Source organism: Carassius gibelio, chromosome B24 (assembly GCF_023724105.1).
Source record: "Carassius gibelio isolate Cgi1373 ecotype wild population from Czech Republic chromosome B24, carGib1.2-hapl.c, whole genome shotgun sequence".
In the NCBI taxonomy this organism is placed as follows: Eukaryota; Metazoa; Chordata; class Actinopteri; order Cypriniformes; family Cyprinidae; genus Carassius; species Carassius gibelio.
Window position 1 is genome coordinate 2878069 of NC_068419.1, and position 20915 is coordinate 2898983.

Consider the following 20915-nt stretch of genomic DNA (forward strand, 5'->3'; position numbering starts at 1 on the left):
AGAATACTGTTGATTAAATTAACGTCTAGCAATATTTTTTTCCAGTTAATGCCATGGATTCATATCACTATACTACCCTGAATTGTTTTTAATTAATAATCAACCTTAAATCTATAAGTTATTGTATATAATAATATGAATTTATAATAGGTTTTATTTGTTTAAATTGCCGCTAGTGTTCCGTTTCTGTACGTCATTACGCTTGTAGATCGTCACCTCCGGGCGACGTCACCGTGACGTTACAGTCAAAACAACCGAAACATCATGCTAGCGTCTCAAACCCGCGAGTAAAATGTCGTGTTTTTAACAAACGCCGATGAAAACGTCAGAGATTTGTCATCTTAATGTCATGATCGTGGCGGACTATGAGTTTGGCAGTGTTTTATTCGGAATAAGGGATCAAAAAGTGATCACGAGCACGAGTGTCGCGACCGGTTTGCTAACGACAGGCGTCAGTCCAGTAGTTAAACCCGGTAGGCGTGAAATCATTCACATTTTACTTTTAAAGCATTAAGTGTAAAGTCAAATGGGCTTCATTAAGCGCCTGTAGACGTACAGAGCACAGATGTGTCCGTCACATGTCACTTTATACAGTTTCTCTTCTAATCCCCATATGTTTTAGATTATTTTGACTCGATTTTGTTGATTCGTTATATTGTTTATTCAAATTACTTGAGTTTTATGTTCACCGTGATGCTAGACGAGTTTGAATCATCTTCCACAGCTGTCAAGGGCTGATCAGAGTCCAGATGTGTGTGTTATATCAATTATGCAATCTATATTTGAGTGTAATTGCATACATGTAATGTGTATTATTGTAGTCCTGTAATGTGTTTTATCAAGTGTAAATCTAGTTGATGTGTGTGTGTGTGTGTGTGTGTGTGTGTGTGTAGTGAGAGGTTTGCTCCAGGCAGGTATCTAGGTCCCCGGGACGGGCCGGTGCTCACCGAAGAGACGGGGAACAGGATCGGGAAGCAGGGGGGAGCGGCCACCGCAGAACCTGTGGAGAAGATGGCAAGCAGCCCCGAGAAAAGCTCCTCGGCACAGGAGCTAAAGGAGCAGGGCAACCGCATGTTCCTCAGCCGAAAGTACCAGGAGGCTGCCACCTGCTACAGCAAAGCCATTGTGAGTGGAGCACGAGTTTGCACAGTAATGTAAAAGTACATCTGAGGGATAACAAATACCTTACAAACACCTTACTTTAGAAATTTGTGACCCTGCACCACAAAAACAGTTATCAGTAGCACAGATGTATTTGTAGCCAAGGCTGGATTGGTAATCGTGCTGATGCACTTAAAGGGTCAAAATTAATGTCATTAATAACTCACCCTCATGTCGTTCCAAACCCGTAAGACCTCCGTTTATCTTCAGAACACAGTTTAAGATATTTTAGATTTAGTCCGAGAGCTCTCAGTCCCTCCATTGAAGCTGTGTGTACGGTATACTGTCCATGTCCAGAAAGGTAAGAAAAACATCATCAAAGTAGTCCATGTGACATCAGAGGGTCAGGTAGAATATTTTGAAGCATCGAAAATACATTTTGGTCACACATGGTCAGGATCACATTTTTATGTACATTGGAGAATTTTTTTTTTTTTAAATTGTGACCAGTGATATTGTATTTTGTTGAAAACCAAGGTTTTTTTTTGTCTATTTGTTAATGAGTAATTCAATTTATAATAATTATTTGTAATTATAAAATTCATCCTTTGGGGTAAAATGGCCCACCAGATTTTGCAAAGAAAGCTTCAAGTGACATTTTGTTATTTGTGATATTTTTAAATGTAATACTTATTGTAATTAATAGGGTTATCATTCAGTATTTCTATGAATTTCTCAAACATCTTTACCTTTCATTAAAATCTACACTGATTAAATTATATCCTGTTATGTTTATGTGCCTGTATTTAAATCATAGACTAAATTTACATTTCAGATTAACCTCTTTCACTGGGATTATTTTATTTTAATTTTATATTTTTTTTATTCATGTTTTTATTCAGTAAGGATGCATTAAATTGATCAAAAGCGACAGCAAAGACATTTCTAATGTTACAAAACATTACAGCTTTATATTCACCTAATAAAGCTATTACAGGTTTTAAAAAAATGACGAAGCACCTCAACTGTTCTCCGTTTAGATGAAAAGTTCATTCATGTTTGACATCCAGGAATACATTTAACTCATCAAGTGGAGATTGTTTGGATATTCTTTAAAAACTCACATGATTCCTACATGTGCTGTACTGAATGTGTTTCTGCTGTGTGTAGAATCGTAACCCGTCGGTGGCCGTGTACTACACTAACAGAGCGCTGTGCTACGTGAAGCTGCAGCAGTACGACAAGGCACTGGCCGACTGTAAACACGCCCTCGAGCTCGACAGCCAATCAGTGAAGGCACACTTTTTCCTGGGCCAGTGTCAGCTGGAGCTGGAGAATTATGAAGAGGCCATCGGCAATCTACAGAGAGGTACATATGGAATTTGAAATATGAGCTAAACATTGGAATAAGAATATTGATTAAATAGATTTTTAGGATGACTTTAATAGCACAGTTCACCCAAAAATTAACAATTCCTAACCCGACTTGTTTTATTTTTGCAAACATGTTTTTTTTTTTTTTTTTTTTTTTTTTTATGGCGCTCTCTTGCTCTATCTTTTTTGTGTGTATATAAAAGTACTTGTCAAATGTTTACGAAAATTACGAATTTAAATATTTTTATTAAGTGTCATGCTTTCCAAGGCTGCATTTATGTGCTTAAAAATACAGGATAAAACAGTAATAATATTACAAATTAAAATAAATATTTTCTATTTCATTAAATGTAATTTATTCCTGTGATACCATGCTCAATTTTCAGCACCATTACTCCAGTTTCCAGAAATCATTCTGATATGCTGATATGCTGCTCAAGAAACATTTCCCGTTTATCAATTTTGAAAACAGTTGTGCTGCTATGTATTCAGAAAGCATGATATACTATCATTCAAATGCTGTGTGTGTGTGTTTGTTTAATAAAAAATAATGTTTTTATTCAGCAAATACACATTATTGATCAAAAGTGACTGAAAAAACATTTGTTACAAAATATTCTATTTCAAATAAAAGTTCTTTTGAACTTTCTATTCATCGAAGAATCCTGAAAAAACATCCATTATTAAAAACTGACACCATACTGATTTACACCAATAATGATTGATCAGCAAATCAGCATATGATTTAACGATTAAAAGCAGTTTTCTGTTGTATGTGATGTTTGGTGTCATTTGATGCAGATAGTAATGACTTGTTTTTGTAATAAAATGATGTACATCATCTGTGCATGCCTATAAACAATCATAGGTATAATCCAGACGCCTAAACAGACATCAGACATCGGTTGCAGTCAGTGTTCAAATGCATGAACTCATGAATGCATGTGTGATGAACTCGCTCTTTGAAATGCTTTTTAGCTTATAACCTGGCGAAGGAACAGCGGTTGAATTTTGGAGACGATATCCCAAGTGCTCTTCGCATTGCCAAGAAGAAACGCTGGAACAGCATTGAAGAGAAGCGAATCAGCCAAGAAAACGAGCTGCACGCTTATCTCAGCAAACTCATCCTGGCCGAGAAAGAGCGGTGAGGCTCACATCAGTCAGTCATGCGGATCTGTGTAGAGAATCTGAGCTGTAACATCTGTCCGTCTGTGTGTGTGTGTTCAGAGAGTTAGACGACAGCGTGAAGCAGTCCGACGACAGTCAGAACGGAGGCGAGATCAACAAGCTCAGATCCAAACACGTGAGACACGCATTCAAACACACAAACATCTCTGAACAGTGGATGCTTGATGAACTGATGTCATTTCCTGTGCTCTGTGCTGCTCCTGCAGGATAAATATTTGATGGAGATGGACGAGCTTTTCTCTCAAGTAGATGAGAAGAGGAAGGTATGGAGAGATCATGTCAGATGTTGTGATTAACATCTATCATTGGTCCAAATAACTGTATATTAAGCACCAGTGTGTTTGATTGGCTGTTGTGCAGAAGCGAGAGATCCCGGATTATCTGTGTGGGAAGATCAGTTTTGAGCTGATGAGAGAGCCCTGCATTACTCCTAGCGGCATCACCTACGATCGCAAGGACATCGAGGAGCATCTACAGGTGTGTGCACAAACACGCATCGCATTCGTGATCACCGTCATCTCAGTGGAGCTGGTTTGGCCAGTGCAACAATTCTGAGGCGCTCCGATTTCTGCCGGGTTTCTGTCTTTTATGTCCGATTTTTTCTTAGTTTTTTGAGTAATGTGACTTCTATGGAAGCCAATTTCCTCCAACTGCAACTTTTTATCTCGCGATTCTGACTTTTTTCTCAAAATTGGGAGATATAAACTAACAATTGCGAGATATAAACTTGCAGCTGCGAGTAATAAAGTCAGAATTGTGGTATATAAACAATTTTTTGTACGTTTGTACCTCGATTCTGAATTTTTTCTTAGAATTGCAAGATATAAACTCACAATTTTGAGAAATAAAGTCAGAATTTTGGGATATGAGCTCACAATTTAGACTTTTTTTTTTTTTTTTTTTGCAATTGCAAGTTTGTACCTCACAATTCAGATTTTTTTGTGAGCTATAAAGTCCAGTTCTGAGGAGAAAAAAAAGACTATGTTCTCAGAATTACTAGTTTATACACAATTCTGAGAAAAATATGTCAGAATTGTAAGATTAAAAAAATCACAGTTACCTTTTTTAATTTTTTATTCATTGGTGGAAATGGGCTTTCATAGACTTCTTACTTTATAGAGGCTCAGGAAAATGATGCTGTTAATTGGTGAAAAATGACAGATTGGCGGATCAGATTTTTTTTTTTTTATTCAGAAAATTATTATTATTAAATACATTATAGTATTTTTTTTTTGTCCTTTATTTTTTTTATTTGTCTTTTAGTTTTAGTAACTTTAGTACTTCAATTTAAACTTTTTTCAGTTAGCTGCCAAGACAATGTTCATCTTTTCATCTAATATTCTATTTTATTTAAGTGCTATTTCAATTATCGTGTTTGGTGTCATTATTTACAACATCGAGCTCATAGGCTGTAGAAATAGATTTCATATATATATATTTTTTTATATTCTCTGTTTCCATTTAATTTTAATTCAAGTTTGAGTAAGTTTTTTTGTATGTTTAGGGTAGTATCACTAGGTTTCGAAGCGTTTAGTGAAGTATTCTCTCTCTGTAGCGTGTTGGCCATTTTGATCCAGTGACCCGCAGCCCGCTGACCCAGGATCAGCTGATCCCCAATCTGGCCATGAAGGAGGTGATCGATGCTTTCATCCTGGAGAACGGCTGGGTGGAGGACTACTGAACACACACACACACACACACACACACACACACACTCGAGCGGACCCCAGCGGTCTCCTCACGCCCAATCGAATCCTCTCTTGTATGTTCATGCACTTTAATCAGTGGAGCTTTGCTGTGGAGTATCTCACCTGCAGGAGTCACCTGACCCTCTTTCTCGCCATCTTTCGACTGTCCTTCTTTACCAGACAGAATAATCGCCCCGTCCTGCAGGTTTAGTTCGGACACTTGCTTTCAATCAGAAACATTGGCTAATGTTAGCTGCACGTTATGATGCTGTAATTTCTCATTGAATGTTAAAATAGCAACATTATTGATGACACTTCACTAATAATCATTCAGAGGAAACTTGCGCAGGTTGGTGTGTGTGTGTGTATGACACCTACGAGATCTATATGCAGAATGAATGCGATATATGCGAGTGTAAAAAGTTCTAACGTAAGTAGAATGTTTCTAAGATGCTTCTCGAGCTTCGGGTTCTAGCAAGATGCCGATTAATTTTTTTTTTTTTTTTTTTTTTTTTTTTGTAAAGAGCATTAAAACATATTCAGACATCCATGTACCGGCTGCCAATCACTGAAACCGAACTGAGAATCTGTGGCATGCAGATGACATCATCATCATCATTATGGTGTATTATATGTTAACTCTCACTATGTGTGTGTCTGTGCGTTATAACGAGAGGTAAGTGATTATTTCACACTATTGATTTTGTCTATCTCTTTGGACCTGTGGGGAGTTTTCTGTTTCCTGTCATGAACACACACTTCCTGTTTAGTATCATTATTTTACAGAGAGCCCTTGTTAGCCGCTGGACTTCAGAGATCCCGAACTGTTTGTCCGACTGGGTTCAAATATTCCCCAGGTGTAACGAGTTTAGGCTGGATGCATGTTCAATAAATGTTCTTTTTGTTTCTTTTTGTAACAAATGGGTTGAGTCTTATTCTTTCCAATAGTGTTGAAGTTGCAGCCCTGAAGTAAACTAGGCATTTTGGAAGTGCCGTACGAATTTTCAATCACTCTATTTTAAGAGACAGAAGAGACAGATCACCTAAAAATGTAAATCCTACCATCATTTTCAAACCTTCGTTTTCGTGCAAAACACAAAATATGTTTTTTTTTATGTCTTAATTTTTGTGTGAGCTACTCCTTCAAATGCTGGATGCTTATGTGGTGGCTATGGCCAGTGACCAACAGGGGGCAGCAAGAGACAATGCATCAGGAACATAGAGAACGTTAAACACAGAGTGAAGCGCAGGTCTAAATATTTATATTGGTCAGAATTAGCTTTTTGCGAATGGAATTTTTATTTTATTTTTAAAATTAGAAATTTACCGAAAGTCATCGTTCATTAAGTTGAGGATCCTTTGGGATATTGCTGAATGCTGCAAAATATGCACTGTAAATTATGCAAACAGTGCAAACGTGTGACGTTGTTGTCATGTTAAGTGTGAATAATGTTTTATTGGCATCTTTTTTTTTAAATATGTCAAAGACATTTGTGTGTTTTAAAATATTTAAAAACCTGTTGTTGAATGAGTGATAGTTTTTGATCAGCTGCAGCATCAGTTCAGTCACTGTGACTCTGACTGACACAGGTTTTTGTACCACTCACAATCACTGTGTGAACACCCAGCTACTACTGATCACTCCAAAACAATAATAATGTCCAGCATCTTCAGTCTGGACTCCACTGATGGTCAGAGTGAAATCACTGTTAGATCCACTGCCACTGAATCTAGATGGAGTTCCTGACTGGAGACGGTTTACAGCATAAATCAGGAGTTTAGGAGCTTCTCCAGGTTTCTGTAAGTACCAGGACACAGTTTACAGCTCATCACAACATTTTCTCCTGGTGTGACAGGTTTCACTGGAGTCTGAGTGACTGTGATCTGAGCTTTACACCCTGAAACACACACATTTATTAGTCCATGGAGTTTATTTATTAGTCTATATTTTAAAGCAGTTTTAAAATTATATATTTATTTCAAATATGCACTATTCACCTTGTAGTATAAAGCAGTATGAGAGAGTCCAGATGAAGATGATGATGAAGGTCATGTTGATGAAGATTGTTGTGTGTGTCAGTGATGAAGTGTTAAACTCACAGCACTATAAACACTCTCAGAGCACTGAAGCATCTGATCAATATGCAAACACACTCACATCATTTACTTGCAGACAGTAAAGATGCACAATTTTGCTATTTTATTTCTTCAATATCTTTGCTAATACATTTTTATTTTCCATTTTCAGAAACAGAAATTTATGATGTACTTCATGTTTTTTAGTTTATTACTGTTTAATGTTTCATTCAGACTTTGATGCTGAGAGCATTTAATACTTGTTGTGCATATTTCAACTATATCATCTATGACACTGAATAACAGGTCAAAGTTCATCTAATATGAGCTAAATCTGGTTAAAGATTTACATTGCAGGTAAATAGAATTAACAGAGTTTAAAATCATGTGTACTGAAAATCTGATGAATGCATTTTAGGACTGATTATGATTTCAGCCTTTATGTACTAACATTTACAAAATTTTATTAAGCTAACATTTGGCAAAAGTTATTATAAATTGTTATTGAAATTAAGAATAACATAAAAGGTTTTATTCGTGAATTGCAACCTTTCGTGATTAATTTGAGTTTATAGTTAATTTTGTCTTCTATTTTAAACTATGTAATATTCAGTGATATTTCATGACATTAGTTTTTTCATTTAAATTTATATTACATATCTTTTCAAATCTATATTTTCTTATTATTGCTAACATTTAACTGCATTTTAACTCATTGATTGAAATAGTTATATATATTAAATTATTTTGTAATATAATTGTGTTCATAATTCTTAATAAAATTAACAAACAAGAGTTTTTGAAATGCATGAAACAAGTTTCATAATGCAAATAAAATAAAATTTGTAAGGATCGTCATCAGACAAAATTAATTGAGTATGTACATTTCCATATAATTATTATTGTGAGTTTCTGATATGACCTTTTAAAAATACAATTCAAACTTAAATTATAATATTATGTTTTCTATATATTATCAGTTTGACAATAATTTAATTTAGAAAATATCAAATTGTTATAATTTTTCAAAGTATATTATATTTGCTTCAGAAAATATATTTACATAAGATGTATATAATACATTCAGTAGTGGTAAACACTTATTTGAAAGAGATTTAATGTAGGATAGTGTCTATGTGGCATATGAATGAAAGCAGTGAAGTGAAACTACAGTAACAATGAAATGAGCAGCGTCCTGAGCCTCAGCAAAGCACGCTGGGAAGCCGGCGAGCGCTTCGTCTGCAGAGTAACACATGACGGAGCTGATCACGAGACCTCGTTCCTCAAGAGCTCCGAGTGCTGATGTTTCTCCAGTGAAGAGCAGCAGGATTCACAGCAGTCTCCTGATTTACAGCTCAATACTCAAGCAGTCTTTCAATGTGCTGCCATTGCTGTTCATTCAATAAAGCTTCTGAACGCCTTCCATTTGTGTTCGACTGCATCATTGATCAGTGTGTCCTTCCTTCACTAAAGTTTCAGCTGCTGTTGATGGATTGTAATAGTTGAGAACAGCTGTGTTTAGCAGTAAATGTGAACTGAAGCTCTTGGGGTTTGAACATGGTCTCTGGAGACGGAGCTGCTCTATTCTGAGACCATCAGAATCACTAAAGCTGTCAATGCAAATCTGATTTCAGCTCAAACTCACAGTTTCACTGTTTGATCGGTTCAACGCTCTGAACTGAAACACTTTCACTTCTGCTCATGCACTGATGAGACAGTTATGAAGTTTGAGTGATAGTTGCATAAGGCAGTTTATCAGTATGATTGTAAGTACACATAAAAACATAAAAACTACCAAACTGTAACAGAGAAACATTTATGTGTTTTTGGATTGATTTGATATCAATTCATCACAAAATCAAAGCATAACTGAGTCAAACCCGTCTGTCCCAGGACAGATCTGAGTCTAATAGAGCTGATGTGAGTCCTAACTCAGTTGTGAGCTCATGTGTAGTTCTGTGTTTGGTCTCTGTGTGTCAGTAGTGAGTGATAGTGTTTGATCAGCTGCAGCATCAGTTCAGTCACTGTGACTCTGACTGACACAGGTTTTTGTACGACTCTTTATCACTGTGTGAACATATGGTTGTTGTTTATCCAGTGTGAACTCATACAGTAATAATGTCCAGCATCTTCAGTCTGGACTCCACTGATGGTAAAAGTGAAATCTCTCCCAGATGATCTACTGCCACTGAATCTAAATGGAGTTCCTGATAGCTGACTGATTGATGCATAAATCAAGAATTTAGGAGTTTTTCCAGGTTTCTGTAAGAGCCAGCCAAGAAAATGGTTTCCATTGTGACAGCAGTCTGGAGCTGTGTTAAATGTACAGGTCACAGTGACTGATTGTCCAGTTTGAGCGAGCAGCACTGAGGGAGTTTGAGTCACTGTCACCTGCCCAATAGATTCTGTCAAATGAGAAAGATTAGAAATCACAAACACTTTTACAAACATATATCTTCACTACATTAAAAATAACAAATATGTCTTTCCAGACACAAACCTCTACATAATACAGTCAGAGTCCAGATCAATATGGTGATGAAAGTCATTTTTGTTGGTTGTAGGTTCAGTTCTAGTGAGAAACAGTTATTGATCATGTTTGATGTTTGTCAGAGTTATAAACACATGCAGAGCACTGAAGTGTGTGTCGCTCATGTAAAACACACTCTCTATGCAAACACTGCAGGAGAATTTCAACAAGTTTAATTTGGTTTATTGTGCTGAGACTTAAAGGGATAGTGCACCAAAATAGCAAAATTAATAACTCACCTTCATATCGTTCCAAACCAGTAAGACCTCAGTTTATCTTTGAAACACAGTTTAAGACATTTTAGATTGAGTCCGAGAGCTCTCAGTGCCCCCATTGAAGCTGTGTGTACGGTCTACTGTCCATGTCCAGAAAGGTAAGAAAAACATCATCAAAGTAGTCCATGTGACATCAGAGGGTCAGTTAGAGGGTCAGTAAAAACTACGACTTTATTCAGCATTGTCTTCTCTTCCGTGTCTGTTGTGAGAGAGAGTTCAAAACAAAGCAGTTTGTCATATCCGGTCTGTGAACGAATCACTCGATGTAACTGGATCCTTTTGAACCAGTTCACCAAATCAAACTGTTGTCAACTGCTGTTAACTTTTTTAATGTGGCTGACACTCCCTCTGAGTTCAAACAAACCAATATCCCGGAGTTATTCATGTCCTCAAACATTCTGTTCTCCGCTGGTTCCGCCCAGCTCTGAATTTCCTGTATTCCCTCCCAGCCTCCTTCTCCCACCTCCTCCTAGACATGCCAGTCCCTCTGCTCCACTTCCGCTGGTTCTGTCCAGCCCTGATCCTCCTGTGTTTCCTCCCATCCTTCCTCTCTCTCCTCCTCCTAGACCAAACCCTTCATCGACCTCATCTCTGCTGGTGCCGGTCAGTCCCGCAGCTCACCCTCAGTCCGCGCCATCTGGGCGCGATGGTTCGCCGTTGGACTGCCAGTCTCCAGCTCCGCCTTGGCGTGTTAAGGGCCCGTCTCCGCCTCCAGCCTCCGAGCCCTGGACTCCTCCTCGGTCCTTTGACCCAGTGGCTCCGCCTTGGCTCTTAGCTCCCTCATCTCCACCGTGGCCTGGCATCCCACCTGCTCCACCGGGCTCCCTCATCCCTCCGGCTCCACCTTGGTCAGTCGTCGACCATCTGCCGCTTCGGGAATCCATTCCTCTGGTTTCTCCTCGTCACTCCATCCCTCCGGCTCTGTCAGGTTCCTCTATTCCTGGTTCAACCTCCATCCTTGGTCGCTCCAGATCCAGAGCGGTCTTCCAGGACTCCGCCTCCACCTTGGTCGCCTGAGCCTTCAGCTCCACCTAGGCCCTCCAGATCCTCGACGTCACCCTGGCTCTGCGGCTGCGCTGCTCCATCTTGGGCTCCTCACCCACTGGTGCAGTCTCCGCCTGTCGGCCCCCTGGTGTCGTCTGCTCATTCACCACCATGGCTCCTCCCGCCATCGACTCCACCCTGGATCTTCATCCTGGCTGCTCTCTGGAGGACCATCTGGCTCCTCCTGCTCCGGGCTCCTCCCTGGCTCCTCCCTCCATCCACTCCGCTCTGGTTCCTACCTCCATGCTCCCTCGTCACCTGCTCCTTACCTGCTCCTCGCCCCCGCCTCCAGAACCCCCACCCTCCCTCTGCTGGTATTCCTCTTGCGGTGCAAGGAGGTACCTTTCCGGGAGGGGGCGAACTGTCACGTTAATGAACTTTTGTTCCCTTATTTGGTCACCTTCCTTTTCTTGTTTTGTTAATTGATTATTCCCCACCTGTCTCCAGTTCCCTCATTACCTTCTGTGTGCATAAATACCCTGTCTGTTTAGTTCTTCTTCGTCTGTGATTGTATTAACACTTCTGAATGTATACTCAATGTGAATGTCTATGTTAATGCTGTTATTTGTATTGTATCCTAACCTATTGTCAGTAAACTCCGCTTTTGATCCCGATTCTCCTCAAGCTCTTTGTCTTTCATCTAGCACTACCCAATTTTTCTATGCACTTTTTACTGTCCATTGCACTAGTGTAATTTATGTTCATATGTTCACAGCTTCTGCTTATATTGTACATACACTTATTGATCCATCTGTATATATGTTCATAGTACACCTATCTGTATATCATGCTGATAGTATTTAAAATATGTAAATTATGTACATAGTACTGCATTATTTGTATATTTACTGTACATTTGTAACATACGGTAGACACTCTTTATCCTGTATTTACTGGTCATTGCACTTCAGGTTAGATACTAACTGCATTTCGTTGCCTTGTACCTTACATGTGCAATGACAATAAAGCTGAATCTAATCTAATCTAATATATATTTTATGATTATTATTTTTTCAGATGCATTTGTGACAATGTTGTTTCAGATCCTCCTTTGATCAGCTGCAGCATCAGTTCAGTCACTGTGACTCTGACTGACACAGGTTTTTGTACGACTCACAATCACTGTGTGAACACCCAGCTACTACTGATATAGTGAGCACTCTGACAGTAATAATGTCCAGCATCTTCAGTCTGGACTCCACTGATGCTCAGAGTGAAATCACTGTTAGATCCACTGCCACTGAATCTAGATGGAGTTCCTGACTGGAGGAGGTTTGTATAATAAATCAGGAGTTTAGGAGCTTCTCCAGGTTTCTGTAAGTACCAGGCTAAATAATGATAATAACCACTGTACACATCTGTGCTGGTTCTACAGCTGATCTTCACTGTTTCTCCTGGTTGAGCTGCTGTCGTTGAGGGACTCTGAGTGACGCTGATCTGTCCTCTACACTCTGAAACACACAACAAGAAGAAAATCAACTCAAAACTTTGACAATATACTTGAAGAAATGAATTGATATCAAACTTGTGCTCCACAAACCTTGAGCAAACGCTGTGAGAGTCCAGATGAAGATGATGATGAAGGTCATGTTGATGAAGATTGTTGTGTGTGTCAGTGATGAAGTGTTAAACTCACAGCACTATAAACACTCTCAGAGCACTGAAGCATCTGATCAATATGCAAACACACTCGCATCATTTACCTGGAGACAGCAGATGCATCATTTACTATTTAATATCCTTCTAATAAATTATTATTTTTCCATTTTCAGAAACAAACACTCATGATTTATCGCATGTTATTTAATTATTTATTTCAGGCCGAGCTTCTCTCTCCAAACACTGTTTTATGTTAAGTTTCAGTCAGTTTTTCACGCTGAGATCATTTAATAACTGTGTTACAGATTTGATGTCATCCATGATAGGTCTAGTATGATACTGTATAACAGGTCAAAGGTCATTCAAGGGAATCACCTTCTAAATCTTGGTCATCACAAAGCTTTAAATAACAGGTGTTTTGTAAATATGATGATTTTTGGGACTGATTATGAAACAAATGATTTGATTTTAGATCAAGGATTAATTATTAAAGATGAAGATTTTGTGCTGTTTTTTATAATAATTGATGAGTGCTGTTGAGAAGAGCTGCTGTTGAGTCTGATATCAGTGTGTGAGTCTCTTCTCTCTTTCTCTGCTGGAGTTTGTGTTTATTTGAGTGTGACGGAGGTTTTTGTACGACGCTTTCACTAGAATGAAGCACTGTGGTACACTTTTGGTGGAGGAACTAAACTGACCATCGGTAAGTCTCTTCAATTCTCTCATAAACATTCATGATATCTGATTCATTCATTTAAATTCATTCATTTTTAGATTATTTCTGCAAAAACATTTTAAAATTAGTCCTTTTATTATAAAAAATGTTTTTGTAAAGTTTCTTTAATAATTGCAATATTTAATTTATTTCATCATTTACTTAAGTTGTATATTTTTTTCGTATGGTTTTTAAATCTCATTTATCATTTTACATGAATAATTTAACTCATTATCAGTACAAAAATATTGTATCTTTACATGACATGATATATAGTCAATTAATTCTTGATATATATAATTTTGACTACAATTAATGGTAAATATAACAATTATGGTGTTTTTAAATGCATGAAAAAGTCTGATAATACTAAATGTAATTGTGTAGACGTCGTCACCAGACAAAGAGAAATGTAGTTAATGAACATGTTCAGAATCAAGTTTGCATCTGCTGCTGATCATTTAAAAACAACAACATCATAACATACATTTACAATTACACTGAAAATTACTATTACTTGTTAGTGTCATATAAGAATAATAGTTTTAAAATACAAATAATATTGCAATTAATATGTTTTCCATACCTTTTGACAAAATCACAACATACTAATTATTTTTCAATTGGACAGTATTTTTTTATTAGATTGAGATTAAAACTTTAAAGTTTACATGTTCTGTAACTTACTATTTCTGAAAATAATCTTATTAGTGTATTTTTTGCATTTATTTCATCCCTTGTTTACATTTTATAATATAAAATTATTTTTAAACTTTATTTTTCCATATTTTGATATGATTTTGTCTAAAATCTTGGCACATTTAACAATAAAGTGTTTGTCATCAGACAACAACGAACTTGAAGAGCATTTAGAAAATTAATCATTTAAACTATTTAAACTCTCAAGTTTGCTGATATTCATGATTGTGAGTCTGAATAGCATGAATATTTCAAAAGTATCATTAATAATGAAATGAAGATTTTTTTCTGAGTCATATAGCGACATCATAATATAAACATACATTTTCTTGAATAATTTTTTTTTCAAAATTCTGAAGATTGTTTCATATGTATCTTATAAAATTAAACTCCACTGATCAGTTTTTCATTTATCTTTCTGTGTGTGTGTGTGTGTGCGTGTGTGTGTGTGTGTCTCTGTGCGTGCGTGTGTGTGTGTGTGTGTGTGTGTGTGTGTCTCTGTGCGTGCGTGTGTGTGTGTGTGTGTGTTGCAGCTGGTCCCGCAGTGAAGCCCTCCGTGTCTCTGCTGCCTCCCTCTTCTCTGCAGATCTCTGGAGACTCAGCCGCACTGCTCTGTCTGCTCAGCTCTTACTCTCCACAGGGGGCGCAGGTGAGCTGGACGCTGGACGGGTCAGAGGTCACCGAGGGGGTTCAGACCAGCGCAGAGAGCGAGCGGGACGGACGCTACAGCCGCAGCAGCGTCCTGAGCCTCAGCAAAGCACGCTGGGAAGCCGGCGAGCGCTTCGTCTGCAGAGTAACACATGACGGAGCTGATCACGAGACCTCGTTCCTCAAGAGCTCCGAGTGCTGATGTTTCTCCAGTGAAGAGCAGCAGGATTCACAGCAGTCTCCTGATTTACAGCTCAATACTCAAGCAGTCTTTCAATGTGCTGCCATTGCTGTTCATTCAATAAAGCTTCTGAACGCCTTCCATTTGTGTTCGACTGCATCATTGATCAGTGTGTCCTTCCTTCACTAAAGTTTCAGCTGCTGTTGATGGATTGTAATAGTTGAGAACAGCTGTGTTTAGCAGTAAATGTGAACTGAAGCTCTTGGGGTTTGAACATGGTCTCTGGAGACGGAGCTGCTCTATTCTGAGACCATCAGAATCACTAAAGCTGTCAATGCAAATCTGATTTCAGCTCAAACTCACAGTTTCACTGTTTGATCGGTTCAACGCTCTGAACTGAAACACTTTCACTTCTGCTCATGCACTGATGAGACAGTTATGAAGTTTGAGTCGTAGTTTCGTAAGGAAGTTTATCAGTATGATTGTAAGTACACATAAAAAAACAAAAAAACTAACAAACTGTAACAAAGAAACATTTGTGTGTTTTTGGATTGATATGATATCAATTCATCACAAATCAGAGCATAACTGAGTCAGACCCGTCTGTCACAGGACAGATCTGAGTCTAATAGAGCTGATGTGAGTCCTAACTCAGTTGTGAGCTCATGTGTAGTTCTGTGTTTGGTCTCTGTGTGTCAGTAGTGAGTGATAGTGTTTGATCAGCTGCAGCATCAGTTCAGTCACTGTGACTCTGACTGACACAGGTTTTTGTACCACTCACAATCACTGTGTGAACACATAATCACTGTTGATTTCATGGTAACTCTGACAGTAATAATGTCCAGCATCTTCAGTCTGGACTCCACTGATGGTCAGAGTGAAATCACTGTTAGATCCACTGCCACTGAATCTAGATGGAGTTCCTGACTGGAGACTGCTTGTTCCATAAATCAGGAGTTTAGGAGCTTCTCCAGGTTTCTGTAAGTACCAGGATAGAGGCTGAAAACTGTAACCCTGGTAAACTTCAGGACTGGTTTTACAGGACATAGTAACTGTGTCTCCTGGTTGAACAGGTTTCACTGCAGGCGTCTGAGTGACTGTCACTTCACCTGCTGATTCTATATCAAGAAAATGAACAAACATTCAGAAATCAGTACTTGTTAAATGAAAGTTTTCCAGCACAGATGATCAGTTAGAAAAGAGCATGTCTATCTCCTCACCTGTGAAACAGCAGCTAGTGAAGATCCAGATGAAGATGGTGATGAAGCTCATGGTTGCTGTTGGTTCAGATTCTCAGAGTTCAGACTCACAGAGATATAAAACCTGCTGAAGCTTGTGCTGCGATGCAAATCATCTCGATGTAAATCTGTACGAGATACAGCTGATGATGCACATAATACATAACAGTGTTTAGGATCTTTCTCATGTAATGAGTCAAAAACTTTGATTCATGTATCTGAAGCTTCAGGTTTTCTGATTATTCAAATGAAAGTGGCATCAAGAAACAAGTATGTTACTATGAGCTCCATGAGAGGGCAAAGGTCAGGTCAGAGGTCATGCCAACAAAACATCCTTTAAAAGCTACCAAAAATTATCCAAAATGAATATGTCAGATAAAAATGTGATTAATACATGCATTTCCTGAATAATGCAATTGAATTATTTACTTAAAAAAATAAAAACAAATTTTAGACCTTAAGAAACCACAGCGATGCATAATAGCATTTATGGCACATTGTGGGAATTTTTTGAGTGTGATTATTATGAGACACAGTCTTAATAAAAACCCTTTCACACTGCACGTCAGACCCGGTAAATTGCCAGAACATTGCTGGATCGCCTTCTGTGTGAAAGCAAACACGTCACGGGATTGATTCCAGGACTGATCCTGGGTCGGGGACCTAGTGACATTGCCGGGTTCAGTGCCGGAACGAGCGCTGTGTGAACAAAAGCCAGAACTGATGTCACGTGCTGTTACGGAACCTTTACGGGTTGTGTGTGAAAGCACGTACATATCCCGGGTAATCACTGGCAGTGTGAAAGTGCAAAATCTAACGACCCGGCAACAACTACCGGGACACATTACCCGTGTATTTGCCGGAATCGCAGTTTGAAAGGGGCTTAATTTACTCACGTGTGAACATTTTCATGCACCATCTGTTACTGTGGACTTCTGTGGAGGTCTAATGCTATTTCATGCATTCCTATAATTTTATACGGATTGGGCGCGGTACACATGTAGTGTGAATGCTAAATGTATCCGAGTGCTGAACTGGAAACATGCAGCACACACGTCGCAACAGCTTGACTCCCAGTCAGAAATGGCTTACTTCATGTGCACTTGCCGTCTTGCAGACTTACAGTTGCCACCGTATGTGCGTGTCCATGAAGTCCACGAGTCCATAGATTGTCCCATTCATCATTTTGGCTTCTAGAAGGGTGCGTATGAGTGCCCCTTTTGCAGCCACTATGCACGCTTCTCTCGACTCCACACCGAGGTGAGCTCTGCGGCAGACTTCTACCGACAGTCACATAACAGCAGTGTGGACTCAGAGGAAGACTGCGAGGGTTTAGGCTGTGATTTGGGATAGGGCTGCTGTCTACACTAGACACAACAATGCTACTGTTGCAAATCATTTGATCTTTGTGTCAGTACGTCATAAATAGAGCGAGGCAGTAGTTTACTGTCTGGGGTTATAGGCTATATTGTGAGAGTAATGAACATCGACTATTTGAAGCTTAGGAGAACCGTTCTTTCAATCAACTTCACGAGGGAGTACTGTGTCGCATTTGGTGCAATATAGATGGACACGCGAGTCGCAACACATTCAGAATTAATTAACATTTAGTAAACTACAGTCAGAACAGCGCGAGCGGGAAGCGGCGCACCTCACGCGGGCAGGGCTTATGCTCCAAGAACGGACACTGCACTAGTGATTTCACGAGTTCACACTTACATACAATTCGGAGGGTAAATTTTAATGCATATTTGGCGTGCTGTCCGGAGGGAGGGCTCCGAGCTCGGAGTTCGGCCCGAACCCAGAGTACTCCCCCCTACCCTATGTAAGTGGTTTAGGACTAGAAGTGTGGAGAAGGGGTGGTGGGGGGATGCTGCGAGACAGTCAAATGAATTGAGGTGAGACTGCTGTATATATACACCTCTTACCATTGATTGCTGAGTGCTCTCCACCTGTGTTAATTATGAAAATACACATGGAAACAGTTCCTGTTTTTGTGGCCTTTAAATGTTTTTAAGTCTCATGATCCAATGATGAGTGTTTCACTTCTTTAAAAATCTGGAAATCATTTATTTATCATTCTGTGTGAGTCTCTGGTTCAGACTGCAGGCTTTGGGATGATTCAGTGACAGAGTTGAATCATTCAGAGAATCAAGTTGTCTCTGTGAACTCAATGAGAGGGCAAAGGTCATTCCAGAGGTCACAGGTCATCAAAACATATTAAAATTGCTTTGAGAATTATGTATAATCTTATATAAAAGCCAAATTAAGACGTGTAAAGAAAATGTATCATAATAGAGACTTTCTGTTTATATTATTTATTTAGATTTAATTCCTAGTTAAGAGACATTTAGAGATGATGAAGCTGTTTTTGTGAAAGTCTCTTTAGTTCAATAATTGCTGAGTGCTGTTGAGAAGAGCTGCTGTTGAGTCTGATATCAGTGTGTGAGTCTCTTCTCTCTTTCTCTGCTGGAGTTTGTGTTTATTTGAGTGTGACGGAGGTTTTTGTACGACGCTCTCACTAGAATGAAGCACTGTGGTACACTTTTGGTGGAGGAACTAAACTGACCATCGGTAAGTCTCTTCAATTCTGTCATTAAAATATATGATATTGGATTCATTCATTTTAATTCATTTTTATATTATTTCTGCAAAAACATTTTAAAATTAGTCATTTAATTATAAAAAAAAGTTTTTGTAAAGTTTCTTTAATAATTGCAATATTTAATTTATTTCATCATTTACTTAAGTTGTATATTTCGTTTTTATATCACATTTATTGTTTTTAAATCTCATTTATAATTTTACATGAATAATTTAACCCATTATCAGTAAAAGAATATTGTATCTTTAGATGACATGATATATAGTCAATTAATTCTTGATATATATAATGTTGAATATAATTAATGGTAAATATAACAATTAGGATGTTTTTAGATGCATGAAAAAGTCTGATAATACTAAATGTAATTGTGTAGACGTCGTCACCAGACAAAGAGAAATGTAGTTAATGAACATGTTCAAAATCAAGTTTGCATCTGCTGCTGATCATTTAAAAACAACAACATCATAACATACATTTACAATTACAATGAAAATGACTATTAATTGTTCGTGCACATGTTCTGTAACTTACTATTTCTGAAATAAATCTTATTAGTGTATTTTTTGCATTTATTTCATCCCTTATTTACATTTTATAATTTTAAATTATTTTTAAATGTTATTTTTTATTTATATGATTAATTACATGCATTTACATGTATTGATAGCAGAACTTTAAAATCTATTTAATTATTTCTTGATATGATTTTGTCTAAAATCTTGGCACATTTAACAATAAAGTGTTTGTCATCAGACAACAAGGAACATGAAGAGCATTTAGAAAATTAATCATTTAAACTATTTAAACTCTTTTAGTTTGCTGATATTCATGATTGTGAGTCTGAATAGCATGAATATTTCAAAAGTACCATTAATAATGAAATGATGATCTTTTTTTCTGAGTCATATAGCGACATCATAATATAAACATATATTTTCTTGAATAATGATTTTTTTTTTTCAAAATTCTGAAGATAGTTTCATATCTTATAAAATTAAACTCCACTGATCAGTTTTTCATTTATCTTTCTGTGTGTGTGTGTGTGTGTGTGTGTGTGCGTGCGTGTGTGTGTGTGCGTGCGTGCATGCGTGTGTGTGTGTGTGTTGCAGCTGGTCCCGCAGTGAAGCCCTCCGTGTCTCTGCTGCCTCCCTCTTCTCTGCAGATCTCTGGAGACTCAGCCCCACTGCTCTGTCTGCTCAGCTCTTACTCTCCACAGGGGGCGCAGGTGAGCTGGACGCTGGACGGGTCAGAGGTCACCGAGGGGGTTCAGACCAGCGCAGAGAGCGAGCGGGACGGACGCTACAGCCGCAGCAGCATCCTGAGCCTCAGCAAAGCACGCTGGGAAGCCGGCGAGCGCTTCGTCTGCAGAGTAACACATGACGGAGCTGATCACGAGACCTCGTTCCTCAAGAGCTCCGAGTGCTGATGTTTCTCCAGTGAAGAGCAGCAGGATTCACAGCAGTCTCCTGATTTACAGCTCAATACTCAAGCAGTCTTTCAATGTGCTGCCATTGCTGTTCATTCAATAAAGCTTCTGAACGCCTTCCATTTGTGTTCGACTGCATCATTGATCAGTGTGTCCTTCCTTCACTAAAGTTTCAGCTGCTGTTGATGGATTGTAATAGTTGAGAACAGCTGTGTTTAGCAGTAAATGTGAACTGAAGCTCTTGGGGTTTGAACATGGTCTCTGGAGACGGAGCTGCTCTATTCTGAGACCATCAGAATCACTAAAGCTGTCAATGCAAATCTGATTTCAGCTCAAACTCACAGTTTCACTGTTTGATCGGTTCAACGCTCTGAACTGAAACACTTTCACTTCTGCTCATGCACTGATGAGACACTTATGAAGTTTGCGTGGTAGTTTCAGAGGACAAGTTTATCAGAGATACATTATGATTGTAGTAAAATCTACAAAAACCAAACAACTACAACACTGGAACGGAGAAAATTGTTG

General features: G+C 38.4%; 1 protein-coding gene and 4 gene segments (V, D, J or C); 3 read left to right on the top strand and 2 right to left on the bottom strand.

Moving 5' to 3' along the window:
- The first annotated feature begins 168 nt into the window (after positions 1 to 168).
- Positions 169 to 6272, top strand: stub1 (STIP1 homology and U-Box containing protein 1). Its single transcript, XM_052596666.1, has 8 exons — positions 169 to 473; positions 894 to 1125; positions 2272 to 2470; positions 3454 to 3619; positions 3703 to 3778; positions 3870 to 3926; positions 4024 to 4140; positions 5219 to 6272. Exons 2-8 carry the CDS (start codon positions 1012 to 1014, stop codon positions 5342 to 5344), a joined length of 855 nt encoding a protein of 284 aa, XP_052452626.1. The 5' UTR covers positions 169 to 473; positions 894 to 1011; the 3' UTR covers positions 5345 to 6272.
- Positions 6273 to 12395: 6123 nt separating this feature from the next.
- LOC128013087 (Ig kappa chain V region 3547-like) lies at positions 12396 to 12983 on the bottom strand. The segment is given in 2 exon segments: positions 12396 to 12727; positions 12817 to 12983. Coding segments are annotated over 2 exon segments (381 nt in total).
- A 225-nt stretch (positions 12984 to 13208) lies between these two features.
- On the top strand, positions 13209 to 15256 carry LOC128013088 (Ig lambda-3 chain C region-like). The segment is given in 3 exon segments: positions 13209 to 13232; positions 13527 to 13575; positions 14820 to 15256. Coding segments are annotated over 3 exon segments (390 nt in total).
- LOC128013559 (immunoglobulin kappa variable 3-15-like) lies at positions 15040 to 16499 on the bottom strand. The segment is given in 2 exon segments: positions 15040 to 16233; positions 16336 to 16499. Coding segments are annotated over 2 exon segments (387 nt in total).
- Positions 16500 to 16878: 379 nt separating this feature from the next.
- On the top strand, positions 16879 to 20507 carry LOC128013089 (Ig lambda-3 chain C region-like). The segment is given in 3 exon segments: positions 16879 to 16917; positions 18879 to 18927; positions 20071 to 20507. Coding segments are annotated over 3 exon segments (405 nt in total).
- Positions 20508 to 20915: the final 408 nt, after the last annotated feature.